Below are 20,833 nucleotides of genomic sequence, written 5' to 3'. Positions count from 1 at the left end.
TTTTGTGTGATGGAATGAGTGACCACACTCGCATTGGTCAGGAGCATCTTTCTTTTATCCTGCCGTAAAATAATCGGCGGTCCTTGTATCTCCCAATAACACTACACTAACTTCACTACCTTTATGACAAATGTTCACATGTATTCAGTGCTGGACTGACGTTTATGTGTACGATACCACCGGTTAAATTAGCATATGCAACAAATACAGCCATTTAGTTACTTCTAGCAAAATCTGACTTTAAAATGAATCATCTTTGAATTAGACATAGTAACAATGAACATAAACATTTGATGATCTTGTATTGGATATCCTCCATTGTTGCTTAAGATTGGAATGAAGCTAAGCCAAAAGTGTAGAATAACATCCAGTATTCCAAACTGAGGATCCATGAAGAGCCCAATACGGTTTCATTTTTTATTCATCTTTTTTTTTTTTTTTTTTTTTTACAAAATTCACAAAGAACTGAGGGCCTTTATAAGTACACAAACCAGTTTTGAAAGTAAATGTACACTCCTGATCAAAGTTTTAAGAGCTGTTTAAAAATTACACTGTCAGATCTTTCGATTTTTGGGGTCGTGGCGTGTGTTGGAGTGGGTGGGGAGGGGGGGTGTTAAACTATGGGCTTAAACTTTTGATCAGCTGATGAACTCTCGTTCTTTTTGCATGTTGAAGCGCTACCTCCTTTAGATCCAACAGTGCAAAATGTGAATTCAGCTGGTCTTAGCATTTTGATCAGGCGTGTAATGAAAAGGCTCTCTGCAAAGTCCCCTGAACTCATTGAGTCTGGCATAATGAGACCATAAAACCTGGTGAGTGGGTAATAAAATCCATGCAACAATTGCATTCGGCCTGAACATTTTGATTTTGTTTTTTTAATGCTTTGTACTTGTCTTTACGTCAATTGTATGCCACTCCAATACAAACATCACTCAGGACATGTAGCAGTTTATTCAGCTTAAAAAAAACACCCCCAGAGCGGCTTATTCTTCCATCAAAAGTGGAAGAATGAATCACTGATGACCAAAATGTGTCACTACATCATCTACCGCAAGCATCCTTAGATATCATTCAAAGTGAGTCATCAAACAAAAATGAACATGCTCTAATGACTTAACATCAGACACTTTTGGCAGAACCTTCTGTAGGCACATCAGTTAAATTAGACCAGGTAATGGCGAGTCCAACTGCATCTTAGAGTGAATGTAGCTGGCAGATACTTGCAAAAGTGAGGCAGACAGAAAACAAAAAACAAGGATGATGATAATAGCTGGGTTCCTATCCACTGACATTCATTATCGACTCTTCAGATATCATTAAATTATGATGAAGCCACTTTGTATGATCGAGTTCAAATGGCACCTTGTGAAGAGGATGTGTGCTCATCTGGCGATTGGCTGTGTGGCGGCGAAGGGAGGTTCTGCTGCGATGGAGGAGGACCCATGGAGGGAGGTGGAAAGCCATCTGGTGGAGGAGGCCGCATCGGGGGACCGTAAGACAGCAGGTGAGGAGGAGGAGGAAGTCTACCGTGAGGGAAACGAGGAGGAAACATCATCCCTGGTGGAGGAGCCCACACTGGATATCCCAAAAGATGGAGAGTTAGCCTCACACTCATAATGTTTGCAATTATTCCAAAGAGAATATGTGTGCTCACTCGGCATCCTGGGTGGTCCTCTGGGAGGGTAAAAATCAGGAGGTCCGTAGGGGGCTCTTCGAGAGAATGGACCCATTGGAGGTCCAGGAGGTGGTGCCACCCCCATTCTTGGATCTGTTTCAGGGGGAGTCCTTCGATCACTTGAAAAAGGCTGATATTAAAAAAGTATTTTGTTAAACTTCACATACAAATTGGTAGGTGTCCACAAACACACACACACACACACTCACCACCTCTCCGTGATCCATTTCAAGTCCTAGACTGTTTTCTTTGTATGTGCCATCTGGAATAACAAGGACATGAACAACAACACATAAATCCACGAAGGATGATACCATAATACGGTAAAACAAATAAGTAATATGTCCACCTGTCATGTCTGCAGGGTGGAGGGATCCTAGGGGCCCAGATGTAGGAAGTCCCCTTGAATGCGGAAAAGGAGGACCTGGAGGTGGCAGACCCATTACTCCTGGGGGTGGACCAGGCCTCCTGTACATTGGACCTCCTGCTTCAGGAAACACAAAGCGCAATCAAAATGATAGCGTGAAGAAGTCTAGTGAAGTCATTGAGGATTTGCTATCGACCAGGGGCGCCAAACTTGTTTTTACTGTGGGCCACAATACAGTTATGGTTGCCCTCAGAAGGCCGCAGCTTTGCCTGAAATGTGTGCATAGCTGGACTGTTCACGTTGTCTTAGAAGATGTTTCGCCCCTCATCAGCTCATGCTCAAAGACTAAATAGGACAGCTCTAATTTGTGGGGGTGGCGGTGCAAGATCCAAACATTTGTTATCTCGGGTTGGGGCATGTGCCAACCAAAACTGGTTACACTCATTTGTGGTGCAAAACGTCAGTCCATAAGATGCAGTAGAGTGAGACTTCTGACTGCCAATGACAAAAAAAACCCTGTTGCATACAGCATACATTTTATGTCAAAACCGACAGAATACATTTTTGGTGTATGTTATTTACAGGCTTTTGCAACTACCACTACTTTAGTCAATATGGCTGCTATGTAAAATTGCTGACATGCAGACATTCTTGCAAACCACAAGCTATAACTGATCAAACATAGCATCTCTTTTCTAATCGCCTTCATAAACAAAATGAGTTACATCCTGACAGGAATGTAAAGCCCTCGAGACCCTGGAACTTAGCAGGATAGAGGCTACAAGACATTCTAGTCTTCTTCACTACATAGATGCACACCTTGAGGTAGAATTGGCCCAGGTGGTCCGGGTGGGGGTCCCCTGTGGTCTCTTTCCCATGAAGGAGAAATGGAACCACTGTCTGAGTGCGGACCTCCACTCCGTTCCAGCTCCCCTTGGCCACTAGGGGGCTCTCCTGGAGCGCGAGACACTGACAGAGAAACAAGTACAGCAGAATATGGTGCACCGGTTGAGAAAGAATATTTCTCCATTTTTATTAATTTTGATTATTATAATTTACAGCTAATAAAAAAACTTCCTGAGGCTTTAACTGGTCTCTTTGTCTTAAGTCGACTCCTGAAATCAAGTCGCGTGTAAAGAGTATCAGGAAAAATAGCCGGATGGAAAATATCAGACAGTGAATACAAAATAACACATTTTAAAAGAGTCGGGGAAAAGTTGAGGAAAGTGTTATCTGTGGCCTAAAAATAGTATGTTCATTCCAGATACTTTATAACATGCTGCCAATCACATCATGCTCAAAAAGCTCAGCAGCCATAGCAACTGCTCATGCAACAGCACGCGTCATTGTTCTGCAAATACAACCGTTTAACAGAAAAGCAGTTACTTTTTGTGATGATATAGCAGCACATAATACATATTTCATAATGGCTGCTTTTGTGGTTGACTGTCTTGCTTGGTTTGAAGTAAACCCACAAAAAATGTACATTAGGGGACATATACTGTACCTCTTGGTGACAATCTGGCCAGGGGCCCTTCCAGCAGCGTGGGGGAAGAAAGTAAAGCTCGGCTTTCAGACGCAGGTCGACCAAGAGGAGAAGGACCATAAGGCAATCTTTCAGCTGGAGAAGTAGAACAGTTGGCAAAGTTAAACAACAAGAATATTTTTGAATCCTGACTTATTTCTGCAGTTCCATGCATTACATTCTATAGATTCACTAATGTCCATACATAATAAAATACTTCAAGAATATTTATTAATTTCTAATCATTTTGATGATTATAGCCATAAAAAAATGTGATATTGTCAACTACTGGTTCACACTCGAATCAAAAACTGAATTGCAAAACTTGCTGAGGTCTCTTTGTCTTAAGTGAACTCCTGAAATCAAAAACAATTTGCACAATATTCTAATTGAGATTATTGAGATGCACTTACAAATATTGTGAACTATTTTGTGCAGGCGTGTATGTTTGTGGGTGTGTGTGTTGACCTCGGAAAGGTAAAGGCCTGGCCAGGCTGTCCAAGGCAAATGGGTCTTTTTCAAGGGCATCCAGCTTAAACTGTGTGTCTGTTATCCTGTAACCAAACACAGCTAACGTTAAATAAGTCAATCATGTTAACAGACATTCTCCAACAATGTGATGGAAATAGTATTAAAAAAAAAATCTAATGCGTTGTGAGAATGACAAAAATATGAACATTTTTTTGTTCATTGAAATTCTCTGCTTACTTCTGCCGAAAGAGGGCGTTCTCTCTCTTGATGTCTGCTAGCTCTCTATCCGCTGCCCGGGCTGCCAGCTGGAGAAAAATCTCCATCAGAGATATTCATGGCTTATTGTATGTACATGTACTGTATATCAGCTTGCTGTTAAAACATCATGCATGATTTGGGGTTACATTAAATCACATCATTATGATTATCATTGCAGAATATTTTGACAGGTGGGTACATGGTGTGGTGCATAAGAAAGATATGGGAACATCTTTCAACTTCCATCTGTGGCCAAAGCAAAAAACGCATTTTTGACCAAACAAAGTACATGTTTTTTTTTCTTATCCAGTACAAACCCAGTTATTGTGGGCCTTTTTCTCATGGGCTGATATCTGGGTCTGATATGACTGCTTGGTCTTCTCCAGCTCTTCCTCCATCTCCTCTGCACGAAGCCTGAAGTAACACAGGCATAGATACTGTATATTAAGGCTGCAACTAACCATTACTTTCTTTGTAGATTAATCTGAAGCTTGTTGTTTTGATTACAGTCGTCTCTTGCCACTCGGCTTCACTCCATCAAGGTTTTTTAGGTTTTAAATAAATGACGCAATCTCCTAATTAGTTAAACAGTGAAACAGTAGCACTTTCTTTGCTGATTTTAAGATGAAAGCCTGGACGTAGCCAGGTTCTGTGCTTAGCCTAAGTTACCATGGCAATACAGCTGCTTTAAAAGAGCTACCTTCGCTGAACACAGCTCGCTAACCCACTAAACTCGCTTCGCAGAATACCTCCTTAACCATGAAAATATTGTATTTGTAAATAAGGAATCCTACTTAGCAAAAAATCACTTATCACTGTCGGGTCTGGAACCAATTAACCACAATAAACGAGGGATTACTGTCATCAGTGAGGTCCTAAACGGACCAAATCAATATGAACCAAACACAGTTAGTGGCTTGGTCCGCAACATGTCAGAAAAGACGCAAAAATATCGATCACTGTTTTCCAAAATCAACGCTGATGTGTGTGAATATCGTGCTTTGCCTAAAACACAAATATAATCACTCTGTTTCATAGATGACTAAGTACATAAAAATATTCACATCTGAGGCTTGAAACAGACGATATTTACATTTTACAAAAAGCAATTAACTGAATACCAAAAATCAATGAATCATTGATTCATCAATTCATTGTTGCAGCGCCTACTTGTAGTTGTTGAGTTCTTCCATTGCCAAAGCAATGGATTTGTCTGCTTTGTTTAATTTTTCCTCTTTCTGCAGACGCTCCTTTTCCTCCACTGTCAGCAGCCTGCACAAACATTGCGGCCTATTAAAAGCATATTCATAATTCATTTTTTTAATTGTGTTGTTTTGTTAGTACCTGTGCAGTTTGAGCTCATTCTCTTGGTACATTTCAGTCATAATCTGGAGTTTCTGTTGTAGTCGCTGGACCTAAGCTCATGAAAAACGGTATTAATGTGAGGCAAATGAACGTGGAACGTGGACCATGGCACCAACGGGGGTTGAGGTGAGCTACCTCGTCTGAGTTGCGTTCCGTGTCTGCTTGCATTGATAACTGCTCAGTCTCCAACTCCGTAATGCTCACTAGAAAAAATACATAAACACAGAATCATTACTGTCCCAAATATCGATCTGTGCTGTTATGCATCATAACATTGATGGCTTTTAAAGGGGAGTCCAGTTCTGCAAAAAGTGCATTAACCTTCACATTTAACAATGGAAGACATACATCTATCCTTAAAGTTGCAAAAGTCCCTGAAGCTGCCCCCTCCATGTATTATCTCGCACATTTCTTAAAAAGGTGCATATCGTTTTTACTGTTATTATATACACTTGCTGTCATATTCATTTTGGGCCCTTAATGATTTATTTTACATTTCTTTTTCCAACATGGAATTATTTTACAACATTTGTCTTTAGCGATTTTCAAAAACAAGAATTGGATGCACAAGTTAGAATTTTTGATTATCTCTAATTTACACAAGGTCAAAATTATACATAGTCACCTAATCTTACAATAGGTGGTGCCCAAGGTTCCAGAATGTCTTCACTTGACAAGGCCAGACAGCATTACGGTAATATTAATATGATAAGACGAGCGCGTGTAAACGTATTACCGCAACTGTATATGTTAGTTTGTATTCTAAACTTACCTTCTAAGTCTTCTTTAGCTTTTACTTCATCATTCAGCTTGGCAAACACTCTGTCCTTGTCTTCATCTAGTGATTTGAGGTCAGCATTTAGCTACACAGAAATCCAAATGCCACATTAGGGTCGTATACAAATGGTTATTCTTAATTAGTGCTCTCAAAAGCTGCCATGTCCCTCTTGATTATAAATATCATTTAGTAAAGTTTGTTTCTTTACCTTAGCAGCATAAATAAGTTTTTGAACTTTCTGCAGATGTATTTGTGAAGTGGGTATGTCTGATTTTCCATTCTCTTCTTCTCTCCCTGGAGCCCCATTGGATGTGTCGCCTCCGTCTCCTTCTAGTTCGGCATCCCAAGCTTTCATTCCCAGCAGCCGATCAGTGAGGGACTGAAAACAAACATTTGTTTGGTTCAGCTCCTCAAGTGTTTAAATAGAAATGATCAATATTTATATTTATATTGGTCAAGACCTATGTCTGAACAAACATCCAAGCAATCTCACCATTATACGTTCATCCTTGTTGGCCACATCCTGTAGCATTCCGCTGTGGGCCATCTCACACCTCCTCATCTCCTGCTCCAGCTCACTGACTCGTTCTGCCCATCCTTCCACCTGCTGCCTTAACTGCAGAGGGAACAGAGAGACGGTAGAGATGGGAAGGAGAGATCAGCAACATAGGGTTGTGACAGCTGGAAGAAGCACTACATTTTACTATATATAATGATTCTGAATAATATCCCCTAAGCCATGTCTACCATAAAACTATGAAGTATATTGACTTACCTGAGTGTTGCTCTCTTGTAGCAGCGTGTTTTCTTCTCCGGCTGTTTCCAGGTTCCTTTGCAGCCTGTCACTGTTCATAGCGTACACTTTAAGGGTTGTTTGAGCCTAGGGAACAACAAATGGCATGAAACACAGAGGGATATATTACTGGTGGAAAACATGCATACTAAGTGACCACTTATGCTGTGTTCAAAGAAGTGGGAAACAGGAAGTATCCTATTTAGAGTTTACAAGGTCTTCCATGGCAATATCTAGTACAATGCATAAGTACACATGAATATAGTATTTTTTTATTTTGTCTGATGCCAGATTACTGCAACTTGACAAAGAGCTTGCTGCAAGTCTGCACCAGTGCACATTTCCTAGCTGGAGGAGAGAAATGTCCAACTTTCCAGTTTGTTGTTTTGTTTAATACAGCATAATAAGTACTGCTAAGGCCTTGGCAACGAGTAAATGAAATTTTAATCAAACATCATTAAACAGCTGGGTTCTTCTTTTTATACAGATGAAAATGTTGGAAGATCATGAAAAACTTTCCCTTTAAGACCAGCTATTTTGTGTCCATTATCGATGATAATCAAAATCCTTGATGCATAAATATCACCCCTGAAAGATTAAGATCATTCAGAACTGTTAGAGCTCTGACAAGAATTATCTAAATGTGTTATACAGTCGTCCCTCGCTACATCAAGGTTCGAACATCGCTCACTTGCTCTAATCGCGGTTTATCAAAAATGAATTAATAAATGAACGCTGTTTCGTGGTTGACCATGGCCTACAATTACATTTTGAAAAACAAGTCATATGAAGTATTCTGGTCACTCTGTCTCAGTGATGTTACACTGATAAGAACTAGGTGACATTACCTTAACACTGCATGGAGTCAGCCATGGCATGTCCGACATGATCAATTGAAAAAAGTTCTCCCATTCAATGTGGAAGTGGTACATTTTTGGCTTCTTTACTTTGTCCTTCTTCCTTGGTCCGTTTGAAGCACTAAGTTTAGAATAAATACATTTGAGGCTAATTAGTTAGCTCAGTAGCTTCCTATATGCTATGAGCGGCGGCCGTCTCTTACGCCCCTGCAGTGATCCAGGTGCCTGCGCATTAGTGTTGTGCAATGTGGATGCAAATAAAGAATAATGGGTGTGTAAAGGTGACTATAGAGGTGTTATTTCATGTCAACAGGGCAGGGCTCTAATAATGGTAAAAACTGTATTTAGAAAGTCACAAACAGGTTTTCTATGCTTCAACTACAAAAATATTCCGTTTACTAATATTAAAACCTAAGTCGCAGAAATTCACTTATCGCGGTTGGGTCTGAGACCAATTAACTGCGATAAACAAGGGACGACTGTACAATGGGGGGTGTACCTGTTCTTCCTGTGATTGGAGCTCCTTGGTTTCTTCCTCCATTGTTTTCATGCTCTCCTCAAGGAGCGCTATCTAGAAGGACATTAAAATATAATTCACTTTACAAAAAAACACACACATTCTGTGTGATGTGATTGCTGTGTAGACTACAGCGGTTCGGCGGTGAACATGTACTGGACATGTCTGTTCCCACCTTTTTTTCCTGCTCTAGATTGTGATCTCTCTGCTGATGCAACTGATCCTTTAGTTGTTCCAGATGTTCTTCAAGATCAATTTGAGCATGGTTTAACTGTCGGGCTTTGACCTGGATGAGCCCAAAAACAGGAAAAAGAGAATATTAACCTGCACAAAGGCGCATTTTATTTGACCTGTTACATATCTCATAAGATGTGCCTTACCTCAAGGTCTCTTGTCTTATGGGTTTGGGCCAACACACCACTTTCCCGAAGTGAGTTCTCCAGCTTATCGTACTAAAAATAAAACATAGTTCCGATAATAATTAAAGCTGTAAGCAGCGTTGAATGGGCCCTCAACACTGGCACGCAACTTGGGGTGAACATATGGTGTACATTTAATCTTTTCAGAAAATATATTCATATACTCTATTGTAAAAACTCACCCAGCTCAACTCAGCAATAAACATACATACCTCTTGTTGACATTTACTGAGAGTCTCGAGGACTTTACATTTCTCGTCAAGCAGTTGTGCAACCTGCTCAGCCATCCACCGCTCTTTACCTGAATATTTGGGTATGTCAAAAATATATACTTACATTTTTTTAAATACGGAAATAGGGCATAGTGGACAGCATTAATGAACAACATAATTGAGAGAATGTGGCAACTTACGTCGATACATTCTGCTTTTGACCTGTAGAAAGAGGGAAAATGTGATTACAAGACCAAATCTGAAATTCCAAAGATTGTCTGCTGTCACTGCAACAGGGGAATCTAAGGTGTGTGTACCCAACACGAACACTGCAGTCGGTAGGTTTACATGCACACATCAGTCGGAATAGTTTGTTCTGTCAGCTCTAACTTTATCATCAGCCAAACGCTGTGTGCCTCAGAAGCGCTAGTGGGCGATTTTGGTCATTTTAGCTCATTTAGCTGTGCGAGTTCTTCAACAAAGGAAGAGAATGCGAGATGCTTGATGCTAACTGTTACGAGTAGAAGCCAGGCTGGTCAAATGGATAGCATAGTTTTCTACAGCTCTTACATGTGGTTTGCAATGTTTAAAGTGTGCATAAATGACATCTGCTTTGGCTCTTATGGTTATGGTACTCCTCAAAATAAAAATAAAAAGACAGTTCCCGTCATGTCTACAATATTTTTGCTACTTCTTTAAACTACAAAGCAACGGCTGCAAAAGTATAAAAGTGTCTCTCATGCAGTGATGACTGCCGTTGACTATTTGAAAACAAACTTTCCGCAACACAGTGGATTCGGTGTTTCCCATACATACATTTATTTCTGGCGGGAATTTCGACCACCAGAAATAGATTTAGTGCTACCTTACCTTATTTTACCCGTTTGCCCTCGCTCACATATTATAATGGGACTGGCAAGGAGCAACCACCTTCCAGTCCATGATTTCGCTAGACAGCGCATATGCATGTCTTTGTGTCAGTGTATGTCAACCCCCACATAAACAGTAACATGATCATGACCAATGGTGTGATACCGCACCATTTGTGTGTGCTTGTGCTGTATACTCACAGAGCAGTAACATCTGCAGCTGAACAATAACAGTGTCATCAGCCCCACCAGACTGGAGATCATAACTGGCTCCCATGGGACCCCATATAGGTCAGGCCCAGGTCTGATGTCATCAGGCAGTGATGATACAACCTGGAGAACAGTAATATTTTTAAACATGGGTTCTGAAATACATGTTTTTTTTTCAATTTGCATACTGTAGTACAGTGTCATTGGATTAACTACTTATGCGATTTTTATTTATTTTTTTTATTTTATTTATTTTTGTGCTTAATATCTGTACTTATTTCTTTATCTGGATTTACATAATATTTTAATAGACTACACTACACAAACGCCACTTTTAATATGCTGAAAGTTTTACTTACTACCACTCGTTTAACCGGTAGTTGTTTCACTGAACACTTAATTATAAACTGTGACACTGAATCATAAGTCTTCAATGACCTAAATTAATCACAAACCTATCCCACACCGCTTGTTTAAATGGGAAATGTTCAAAAAGATCTAACATAAGATCGCGATAACTCTCAATTACAACGTTTATCTGCCGAAAGCTAACTATTAACCATCTACGTCTGTGACATTTATACACACAAACGGCAACAAACCACACTATAGTTTTTGACAGCTGGTTTAGAGCACTGATATGCAACGACACTGAAGTGCACAAATCAGATAAATAATAATACTCCACACATAGTAAAAGAATACAGAGCTAGATTAGATGACAGCTCTCAGATGTCAGCAGTGAAGCTAGCAGGAAATGCTAACAAAACCTGCCACATAACCTACATCCTTGATTTTCTCCACCGTGACACTGTAGTAGGTCTCTGCCGTCGACTCATAGTCCACCACGCTGTCTAAATTTTCACTTGATGACCGTTGCTCCATGTCTGATTTCGCTCATTTGGTTTATATCTTGAAAATATTAACGGTTAAGGCTGTCATTAGAAGTAGCCGGGTAAGCTGTGAAGCGACAACACAACCATCGTCCTCTACAGTGGACTGCACCAACCTGTATGTCATGCGGGGGGGAATTTGTCGACAATTTTTTGCCGCTGTCACAAGTAGAACTATTTCACACTGCTATAACTCATAAATTATAATTTTATAAATTCTACTGTTACAAAGTAAAATTCATTTCACACACATATATAACTTGTAAACACGTCTGAGGACGACAAAGACGTTGGTCTACCCTACATTTTTTAATGGTTGATCCGCAACGTCACCAATTGTGAAATGCCACACTGGCAGATCCGAACGCTTTCAAAGTGACACTATATGGAACAGGTGTCACCACACAAAATACATTTACTTATATTTATTTATTTATACAGTTATATAAAGTGTAACCCCGATTTATATGTTTCACTACTTCACGTATTCTTAAAACGTATCTTTACTATAAAAAAAGCGTGTTAGCGCACTGGATCGGATCGGATCGATTCAAATGTCGGTGTAGCGATATCAGGCGTGGTATAGGAAACAGGTCGATACTAGCATGATGGGGGGTTCGTACTCTTCAATGTTTATTTCACAATAACCGTGTGTGTTTTTGTGTTGTGTTGTTAATATAGTTTTATTGTTGCTATTATATACTCTCCTGATCAAAATTTTAGGACCAGTTGAAAAATTCCAAGAATTTACATTACAGAGCTTCAAAATACAAGAAGAAGAAATGGGAGTGAGACAAATTGATGGACAGCCTATTTCACTTTAATGCTTGTTTGCAATAAATTGCTTAGTTGATTTTTAAATTGCTTAGTTGATTGAAATAAAGCCACTGATAACTGGTACCTGCACGTTAATCCATTTGAGGAAGTCGTTCACCGCATGAACCTGAGAGGATGGCTGTTCCTGAAACCATTGAATAAAGTCCTGAATCTGCACCATTAACCCTAAAAAGACAGTTGAGAATCTCTCTTTAGCACAACATTATGTGCAACAGAGCAATTAATACTATGATGAATATTGTTCATATTAACATAACATAACAGTATTGGAATCCAAACCAAACTTTGAAACTTGTGACAAATAGATGGCCTATTTTTGACCAACTTACAATTTTATCCAGCCAAGTCTACAGTATATACTGTACAGTACAATCAATGTATGTAGGAAAGGTGTTCCACCATACCTTCAGGTGACTGTGGTGGTTCGGTTCGAGTGTGTGACTCCTTATTAACAGTACCCGGCAGGGACACTCTCTCACCATCCTTCTTTTTCCCTGTGCCTCCATCCTTCCCTTCCCTTACTATCAACCCCATTGTCTGACTTGATCCCGCCTCCGTAGTTTCGCCAACACTGCTTGGCTGAGCTGTATGAGGGAAGGCGAGCGTTAAATCAATGAAAGTTTAAACCACACTGAAGTTGAGGAATTGAATGTGACGAAAGTAGCACTTCTAATGGCTGCTATGATCACTGAGGATAATGCTGTATACCTTCATGGTCTGATTTTCTGGTGTTGAAAGTGTCTCTCATTTTTTCCAGCAGTATTTCTACTTTCTGAATTGCAGTGATGGTTCCCATCTTTTCCTTATTCTCCTCAGGTACATCAGACAGCCTCATGCTCGGGGCAAACAGTGTTTCCCTGTGGTAATGCAGAAGTGTCTCTATATCCGACAGTATGGATTCATCACTATCAACATCTTCAGTTAAAACCTCTCCGCTGCCAAGAATGTAATCCAAAAATTGCATTTTGTTCTTTCCCAATAACTCAGTCAATATAATTGTCTCCTTGATGCTCATATGCACTTGTACGTTCTGGTAGTGGTTGGGGAGGTGTTTCGCTTGATTGAAAGGTGGAGAAGTGGGATGAGACTTGGGTGTTGGCAATGGAGATGGTGGATGCACTGGCTCTCTTTGAAAGTCTTTATCAATGTTTGCTGTGGAGTCCACTTGTTGTTCAGGAGTCTCAAGGGGTTGTGGTTTGGGAATCTGACTTGTTTTTCCATCAAACCCTAAAATGAAAGATTCTGTTGATTCCTTTATTTGAGTGATTGGCCTTTGGCCAAATGAGATGACAGCCTTTTTTAAAAGACCAAATACTCCTTCACGTCCAGTTGTCACTTCACCATTTTCTTCAAACTTGACATTGGAGGGCATTGGATGTGTTATCTTTCCATTGGTGCTGGTTTCACTGTCACATTTTGCATCCATGTCATTGCACATGTCTGTTTTTGCATTAATCTCAACTGAATACAGGTGATCCGGACTCTTTTGAGGACCCCTGTCGCCTTTCTGGTTTAAATATACCACATCATTTTCTGTGAGTTTAGTTTTGGCTTCCTGACCAACATCTAAACCAATAAGGTCAGTGAGAACTTCAACAAGGTCTCCATTTTCATCATGCTGCCTGTCCTCCACCGAGGGATTCGCCTCCGATCTATCCTCAGTGTTGTGTCCGTTTCCCTCTCTGATGTTTCCATCTTGATCTGGCTGAGTACAAAGCTCATCTGTACATGCAAGACTTTCCATTTCCTTGTTAGCATTTCTTCTATCCACCACATCATGAGCCTTGCGCTCGTCTTCAGCAGGATTTGGCTTCACGTTAACTTCCTCTCCCAACGCTTGTTTTCCCTCAGCCGTTACCTGCACTAATTCTTCCTGTGTTGGCTGCTCTTCCACTTCTTCCACCTCTTCTTCTATCTTGTTTTCTAACGCTTCACCTTCATCCTGCCTATCACTTCTGCTGAAATCGTCCTGCTTCTCATGTTCAAACTCACCCACCTCTTCCTGCTTCTTCTCAGCAGACCTTTCCACCTCTTCCTGTTTGTCTTTTAATGCTTCCAACTTCCTCTTTTCTAACTCCTTATTGTCATCTTCTAACGTCTCTACTAACTGACCAACCTCTTCCTGCTTCTTCTCCACAAACGTCTTCATTTCTTTCCGCTTCTTGTGCTCCAACTCATCCACGTCTCTCTCTTTTGACTCTTCCCACTTCATGTACGCCAACTCCTTCCCCTCGAATACCTCTTCTGCTTCTTTCTGCTTCTTGTCTGGTTTCAGCGCTTCCGGCTTCTTGACTTCTAACTCCTCTAACTCGCCGTCTTCGTGATGCTTATTTTCTTTCAACTTTTCCCGCTCTTCCTGCTTGTCATCCGTTAACTCTTCCAACTTCTCCATTAACTCCTCCTTTTTCTTTACTAACTCCTTCACTTCTTCAAGCTTCTTGTCTTTGATGTCCCTTTTATCCTCCTGCATGTCTGTCTCTTTAAACTCTTCCCATCTCTCCTTCATCTCTAACAACTTGGGTGCCTCTTCCATATCCTCTACTAACTCGCCACCTTCTTCATTCTTCGTCTCTTTTAAATTTTTCACCTGCTCCCGCTTCTCTACATCCCCAAACTCTCGCTGCTTCTCATCCTTTAACTTCTCTGTTAATTCATCTGCTTCTTCTTCAGCTTCAAACTTCTCGACCGTCTGTGCTAAGTCCTTTACTTCTTCCTGCTTCATGTCTTCTGACTGCACATCCTCCAGCTTATCCCTCTTTTCCAACTCTTCTAACGCCTCCTTTTCTTCTGTCTTCTTTCCATGTAATACTTCTAAGTCGCCCTGAATTTCCTTGTCTTTAAGATCGTACTCTTGTAACTCCCCGCTCTCGACTAACTCCTCCATCTTCTCCTGCTTTTCTTTCAACTCAGAGTGCTCCTGCTCTTCGATCTCCCGCTTCGCATCCTCCCTGTCTTCTTCACTGAATTCCTTGGGTTTCCCATCTGCCTTAGATTCTTCCACTTCGGTCCACGGTGAAGATTCAAAGCCACTTTCTTTAAAAAAGTCTTCTACCTGAGAAGCAGATGCTAGCGCCATGTCTTTGGCATCTTGAATGGGTGTGTCCCCCCTTTCCTCTTCTGGTGGTTTTTCATATATTGTATTTTTGGAGTAGTTTGAACTGAATTTTGGAGAACTATTTTCTTCTTTCTGGATGAACTCATGATGATATGGCTCAGTGTCTGCGTTATCACCGGTTATATCCAAGTTATCCCGATCTTCCTGTCCATTATCCCGATTCTTTTCTGCCAAACCCTCCCTCTCTTCTTGGTTGTCTTCTGAATCCCTCTGCGCTTCTATCTCCTCACATTTCTCTTCCTGTTCCTCATTCCCCTCAGATTCTAGGGAAGACTCACACCCAGCCTTCACTGGACCAACCTCATTTGTAAATTCCACCTCTTCCCTTTTGGAATCCTCAATCTCACTCACAGATTCAGTGAACGTTGAGTCATTCTGGGTTACATCATCATGGGGAACAACATCCTGATCATTGTCGCTTATATCTAAATGATTGCCTTCTTCCTTATCATTAAAAGAAAAGGAGATGTTCTCCAACCTGTTATGGGGAGGGTGATCCTTTTGATCAATCTCAGATGTGCCATCTACTGCACTAGTCTTGCTTTCAGCAAATGTTTCTCTCATGTCCGCACCAGCATTTACTTGCACATTGTCATCAGGCTCTGTGCCCGATTCAGTGTTATCTTTCTTGAAGGCTAAAATGTTGCCGATCCCTAAATCAAACCAAAAACCAGATGCTGGCTGTTTCTCTTCCTCCTCCTTGTCTGCTGTACCGACTTGTATCTTGTCTCCAGTGTCCTGGTTGTTCAGGCCAAACCCCAGTGTTCTTGAGAGTCCACTCCCCAGCCAATCCAATGCCCCCATCTCTTTAACAGCCTCCTCTTGTAATTTTTGTGTGTTTAGGTCCAAATAGAGTTTTCTGCTCCTGAAGTCCTCGACTTCCATTTCTGTTTTGTCATTGTACTCTTTTTCTGTGGAAGAGTCTGCGGTTTTAACCCCTCCAAAGCCAAGCCACCCGGTCATTTTTGAAGTGAAAGAATCAACAATTTGTCTTTCCTGCTGTCCACTGTTTATGTTGTATTTGGTAGACTCTGGTTTTTCTTCTTTTCCAGCGCCCAGCCACCTTGTCACTGAATCTTCCGCCTGCATCTGTTGTTTCATATTTTTCTGCTCTCTCTCAGCCAAATTGTCAGGTTCCTCCTCTTTTCCTAGCTCTAACCATCCTGCCACTGAAGAACTGAACCAGGAAGAGGCAGGAGACCCACCTTGTTCCTTCAATGCCGTAGGGGTTTCAGGAGATTCCTGGTAGGTCTTGGCAGCACCTTCACCTTCCTTTTTGTTTTCATCCACTTCTTCTGATGGGGTGTCAGGTGCTGCGGAAACATCTCCAGATAATGTAGGACTTTCAGCTTTGGTTTCATCAGTGTAACGTCTTGTTTGACTTGTTTCAGCTTCCTTGAGTGGGGTCTTCAGATCAGTGTCATCTCCGTTAGGGTCCAAATGACTGGAGTCAATGGGATAGCCAAACTCATCCATACAAAGAAAATCTGATTCCTTAATGACAAGAGGATATGCATTTAGATACCTTGAGGGAGCAAATTGTTTACTTGTAACTTCTGAAGTTTTGACTGTGTTATGAACACAACAAAAAAGTGTATACCTGTGTTTCAACTATTATCTCCTGACTTGCAAATGTCTGTTCCTCTTTCACAGCTTCTTTTGGAAAATAGCCAAACTGTTTGTGAATCTGAAATTCAAATAGAGGTTTAGTTCAAGCAACATGAAGCCAAAGGACCATGTTAATTAGATTGACAGAAATGCTGAAGCACACTCTTAACACAGTTTTAACTGGGATCGCCGATATGAGGAATTATGACATCATACAAGTCTGATAACATTCAAAAATAGCTCCGATAACCGATACAAAAGCCGCTTGAGTGAGGCGAGATTACCCGTACTGTGCTGTAGGTGGGTTAACGCGAGAAAATAAAGCGCTCGTTTTCTGTGACGCGCTGCAAACGGCCTGTCGCAACTTCCCTGGAGCTCACTTGTAAACAAACATGGCGTCAATGGTGTGGGACTTCCCCCTGTTTCCGCGGAATACATTTTCCCGTGTGCTCCAAACGCTCTGCAAACATTCTGCGACGAGGGGAAAAGAAACATCGAGCTTCAACACATCAAACCTTATTAGCCGCCTGAAACGCAGCATTGCGACGGCACCCAGGGCTTGTTCCTATCACTGCGGTGTTGGAAAAGTGCAAATAAGTTTGCCAGAGACGCCCCGAGGGCTACATCTGTGATTTTGTCACGGAAATGACGGCGCTGGATGACCAGCCCTTTACCGTCTTTGAAGATACCAACATTTGTCGGCTAGTAAACCTCTTGAAGCCATGGTTTCTACTTGCTGTTATTTTTTTGTGTGTTGCAGTGGACAGCAGTATACAGTATAGTACCAAATGAATCTTTATTTCAATGTTTTTATGTAAAGCAAACAGAAATAATTGGAAATTTAAAGCAGTTTGGTTTATATATTCAAGATACCTGTCTCTGTTTTTTTATTTTTTGCCCAGCTATGTAAACATTGAACATAAAAAAAGCACTGAAAATCTTGGCATTTTGTAAATTCCATGCCAGCCTTTTCAGTCATATTAATGATGCTGCAAGAAGCTGTTTTTGGTCTTGGTTACACACACACACACGCATGCATTGTTATTGTCATTTTATATGAAAAAGTGGTAGTAGTATGTCCTCATGTCAACAGTATTTAAAAAAAAATACTATATGTTACCAAAACCCCCTAAAACTTTTGATCGAAGACCCAATTTAGATCTTTATTAACCTACTCATGTTGCGATAATAAACTATGCTGGTCGATATGATAGTCATTTTAGGAAAACAGACCTTCTTTTTCATTTCATTACAGACGACAAAAATGCATTGCTGGGTCACAGGAAGTGAAGGGCTCCAAAATTACTTCAAAATTGTTCAAAAATGTTTTATGTGGTTTATAATCTGATCGATGAATTACCAAACATACTGTGAATTGTGACCATGACTATATGAATAAATGAATGTAAGCTCTGCCAGGCACAACATTTAACCATGTTTAATTCTCTCCTATTCAAATCTCATATGTTCCCAATATCTATCTCATATGTCTTATAATAGCTACTTAAAATGGTGACAATGTTTTGGTTTGGTATATTGTTCCCTATCTCACGGTGAAAAATACAGATGATAAAAAACATCAAAAGAAGATGGAAGGTCAGATTTACGCTGCCAGCCCAAATATTGCTTCTCTTTCCAGTCAGTTTGTGGTGAACAGAAATGGTGTCTCCTTGTCGGAAGTTCAAGAAACGACAGTCCTTGCCATGGTGATCCCTGACAGCTCGCACCATGCTCATTCGGCCTGCACACACATACACATACACACGCTGTATGAACACACAATAACAAGGCACACAAAGAGGATTAAAATAGTAAACACCGATAAGGCCGTTTGGAAACATTTTCATCAGCATAGTTAACCCTGTAAAGCCTGAACCACCCCATAATAATTATCTTCAGGAAAATATGCAAAACAATTTTCATCACTGAGTTTTTTTTTCAGGTCATATTTGAGACATCAGGTATTTTTGGCAACAGATTGCTTAAAAATTATTATTTCTGATAGCTATAAAAATGACGAGGAAACATAAAATGTCTTGAGGGTGTATGTTATTTATTTTTCTTCAATTGGTGAAATGATGACTTTGGTATATTCTTGGAATCATGAGGATGTCATTATTAATTGATGTAATTATATATTGTGCATTTTGTTAATATGTTTGGGTTTAGGAAAAAGGTCATCTGCGTGAAAGGGCCGGACACGATAAGATTTCGCTTCTTCATGCTCCTTTTTGGACACGTTTTTTTTCCTATTATTATTATTTTTCTGGATTACTCTTATGTTTTTTCGTACAGCAATTTTGTTGGGATTTATCTACATGGAGACTTTTTGATATTATGAATGTTCTGTTCAAATACATTTTAAAAAAGTAAAAAAAAACATTCACAAACAAACAAAAATAGTAGGAAAATTACATTTATTTACAGTTTTAACTTTTAGTTCCATCAACAAAATTGGAACTGCTTACTGTAAACCTCATTTCCTGCAAATAATTTTGTTTGTTGTTTAGAAAATGGATGGATGGTTTTTTGAACTTCTTGAACTTGTTTCTGCACATGAGTAGTAGTAGTAGTTTTTAGCTTCCACCGCCAAAAACCCAGTGTCAGTTGTAGTAAGTAACTGGACAGGAATAACAATGTATTCAATGCCATTGTGGAAAGTTCTCAATAGTTCCTTTTAACTTGAATCCAATATGACAGCACAACAAACGTTATATATGTTTTTAAATGATGTACTACTGTATTTTGTGTGTTTTAATCCTGTCTTTTAATATTTTGTGGTTTAATACTGTCTGCGTACATGTTTAAATGAGCCTCAAGCTAGAATCTAGTGTGTTTCCATTTCAATGCACTATGTAGTAAATGTTCATTATCATGCAATGGCCCTCCCTACTAAACCTGTATGTAACCGTTGTATGTGACTTCTCCCCCACACACAATGGACACACAATTAGTGTTGTGGGGCATTAGCACGGCAGCAACGAAGCCATATTTGAAGTAGCTACTGTCATAATATCGGTTGAAATTTGCTTTCTCGTCTCCCCGTTAGGCCTGGGCAGTTCTTTCTGCAGTCCCACTGAGAAAGCTCGATGTCGTTAACCTCTTCCTTACTGGCGGTGGTGATCATTTGGGTTCCCAACTTTGACCTTGCGGTGACAGAGTAATATAAATAAATTAGATATTATTATTATTATATGCCACATTTGTTTAAAAAACGGATTTTACATTCAATCTGATGCAGTTATTTACAAATATATATATATATATATATATATATATATTTAAAAACAGTAAATGTGTATTGATTTTTTTCTATTGCTTGTGAAGGTCTTTCACGGGCCAGTTCGGCCCTGCCGACAGACCGGTACCAGGCCAGGCCAGTTGGTTGGGTACCCCTACTTAGAGGTGTTCAAGTATGATTCTCATGGCATTATAGGGTTAAATGTCCTACAATCACTTACTTTCACACTCTGAATCTCCACAGATCTTGAAGTCAGACAGTAATCCAGCATTTACGTGAGGCAAAACCACAAAAACAACGCACATATTCCAGAACTTCATGTCATTATGCGAAAGAGGCATTCTTGACGTTTCCACGGGAGTATGTCAAGACAACAAACAGGTACTGTTAATGATTCCAGCCAGTTGAGTTGGCATATGGACATTGAAGCTGAAGCACCGCTGAAGACTCAATGGTGAGCGAGAGAGCCCTGATAAGATATAAACCCTGCATGGGCTAATCATTAATATAGCAGGCCTGTCTGCAAAGGAAATAATTACATACCAGACTATGTTTGTGTTTCATTTCAAGTTGTTACTGGTTGCACAATAGGGAAAACTACTAATTCAACTTCCATGTGTTTTGTATGATGTTCTGAAGTTTTTGAATCAGAAGAGTCGATTCCCATCAAGTGAGAGTCGGCTCTTTTTTTCGTTTTCCACAGATAGCACTTGAGGGCAGGGGCAGGACTATGTATTGATGGACACGCCATGCGGCCAATCACGTGTGAGACGTTGACATTCTTCTCAAAAACAGGGCAGGCGCTCTTGGGAAAGAGAAATCT

The 20,833-nt window shown here is 40.3% G+C and overlaps 1 protein-coding gene across 3 annotated transcripts; it reads right to left on the bottom strand.

Moving 5' to 3' along the window:
* Nucleotides 1–25: 25 nt before the first annotated feature.
* ctage5 (CTAGE family, member 5) lies at nucleotides 26–20,447 on the bottom strand. Of its 3 annotated transcripts, none has more exons than XM_054796186.1 (28): nucleotides 20,231–20,447; nucleotides 18,377–18,510; nucleotides 16,762–16,848; nucleotides 12,755–16,655; nucleotides 12,451–12,630; nucleotides 12,111–12,211; nucleotides 10,308–10,439; nucleotides 9,438–9,459; nucleotides 9,238–9,326; nucleotides 8,987–9,058; nucleotides 8,782–8,892; nucleotides 8,589–8,660; nucleotides 7,215–7,319; nucleotides 6,933–7,055; nucleotides 6,648–6,818; nucleotides 6,434–6,524; nucleotides 5,797–5,864; nucleotides 5,641–5,711; nucleotides 5,467–5,568; nucleotides 4,614–4,710; nucleotides 4,276–4,343; nucleotides 4,036–4,121; nucleotides 3,550–3,663; nucleotides 2,862–3,011; nucleotides 2,025–2,162; nucleotides 1,888–1,937; nucleotides 1,655–1,805; nucleotides 26–1,575 (listed from the first exon to the last, which is right to left on the bottom strand). In XM_054796186.1, exons 1-28 carry the CDS (start codon nucleotides 20,349–20,351, stop codon nucleotides 1,352–1,354), a joined length of 6,831 nt encoding a protein of 2,276 aa, XP_054652161.1. In that variant the 5' UTR covers nucleotides 20,352–20,447; the 3' UTR covers nucleotides 26–1,351. The 3 variants fall into 3 exon arrangements, with proteins under 3 accessions (XP_054652161.1, XP_054652159.1, XP_054652160.1); XM_054796184.1 differs by having other exon boundaries at nucleotides 28–1,575; nucleotides 1,885–1,937; XM_054796185.1 differs by having other exon boundaries at nucleotides 29–1,575; nucleotides 1,885–1,937; nucleotides 2,025–2,159.
* Nucleotides 20,448–20,833: the final 386 nt, after the last annotated feature.

Source organism: Dunckerocampus dactyliophorus, chromosome 13 (genome assembly GCF_027744805.1).
Source record: "Dunckerocampus dactyliophorus isolate RoL2022-P2 chromosome 13, RoL_Ddac_1.1, whole genome shotgun sequence".
Taxonomy (NCBI): domain Eukaryota; kingdom Metazoa; phylum Chordata; class Actinopteri; order Syngnathiformes; family Syngnathidae; genus Dunckerocampus; species Dunckerocampus dactyliophorus.
Note: the sequence above shows the minus strand (reverse complement) of the source record. Positions and strands in the feature narration are given on the sequence as shown.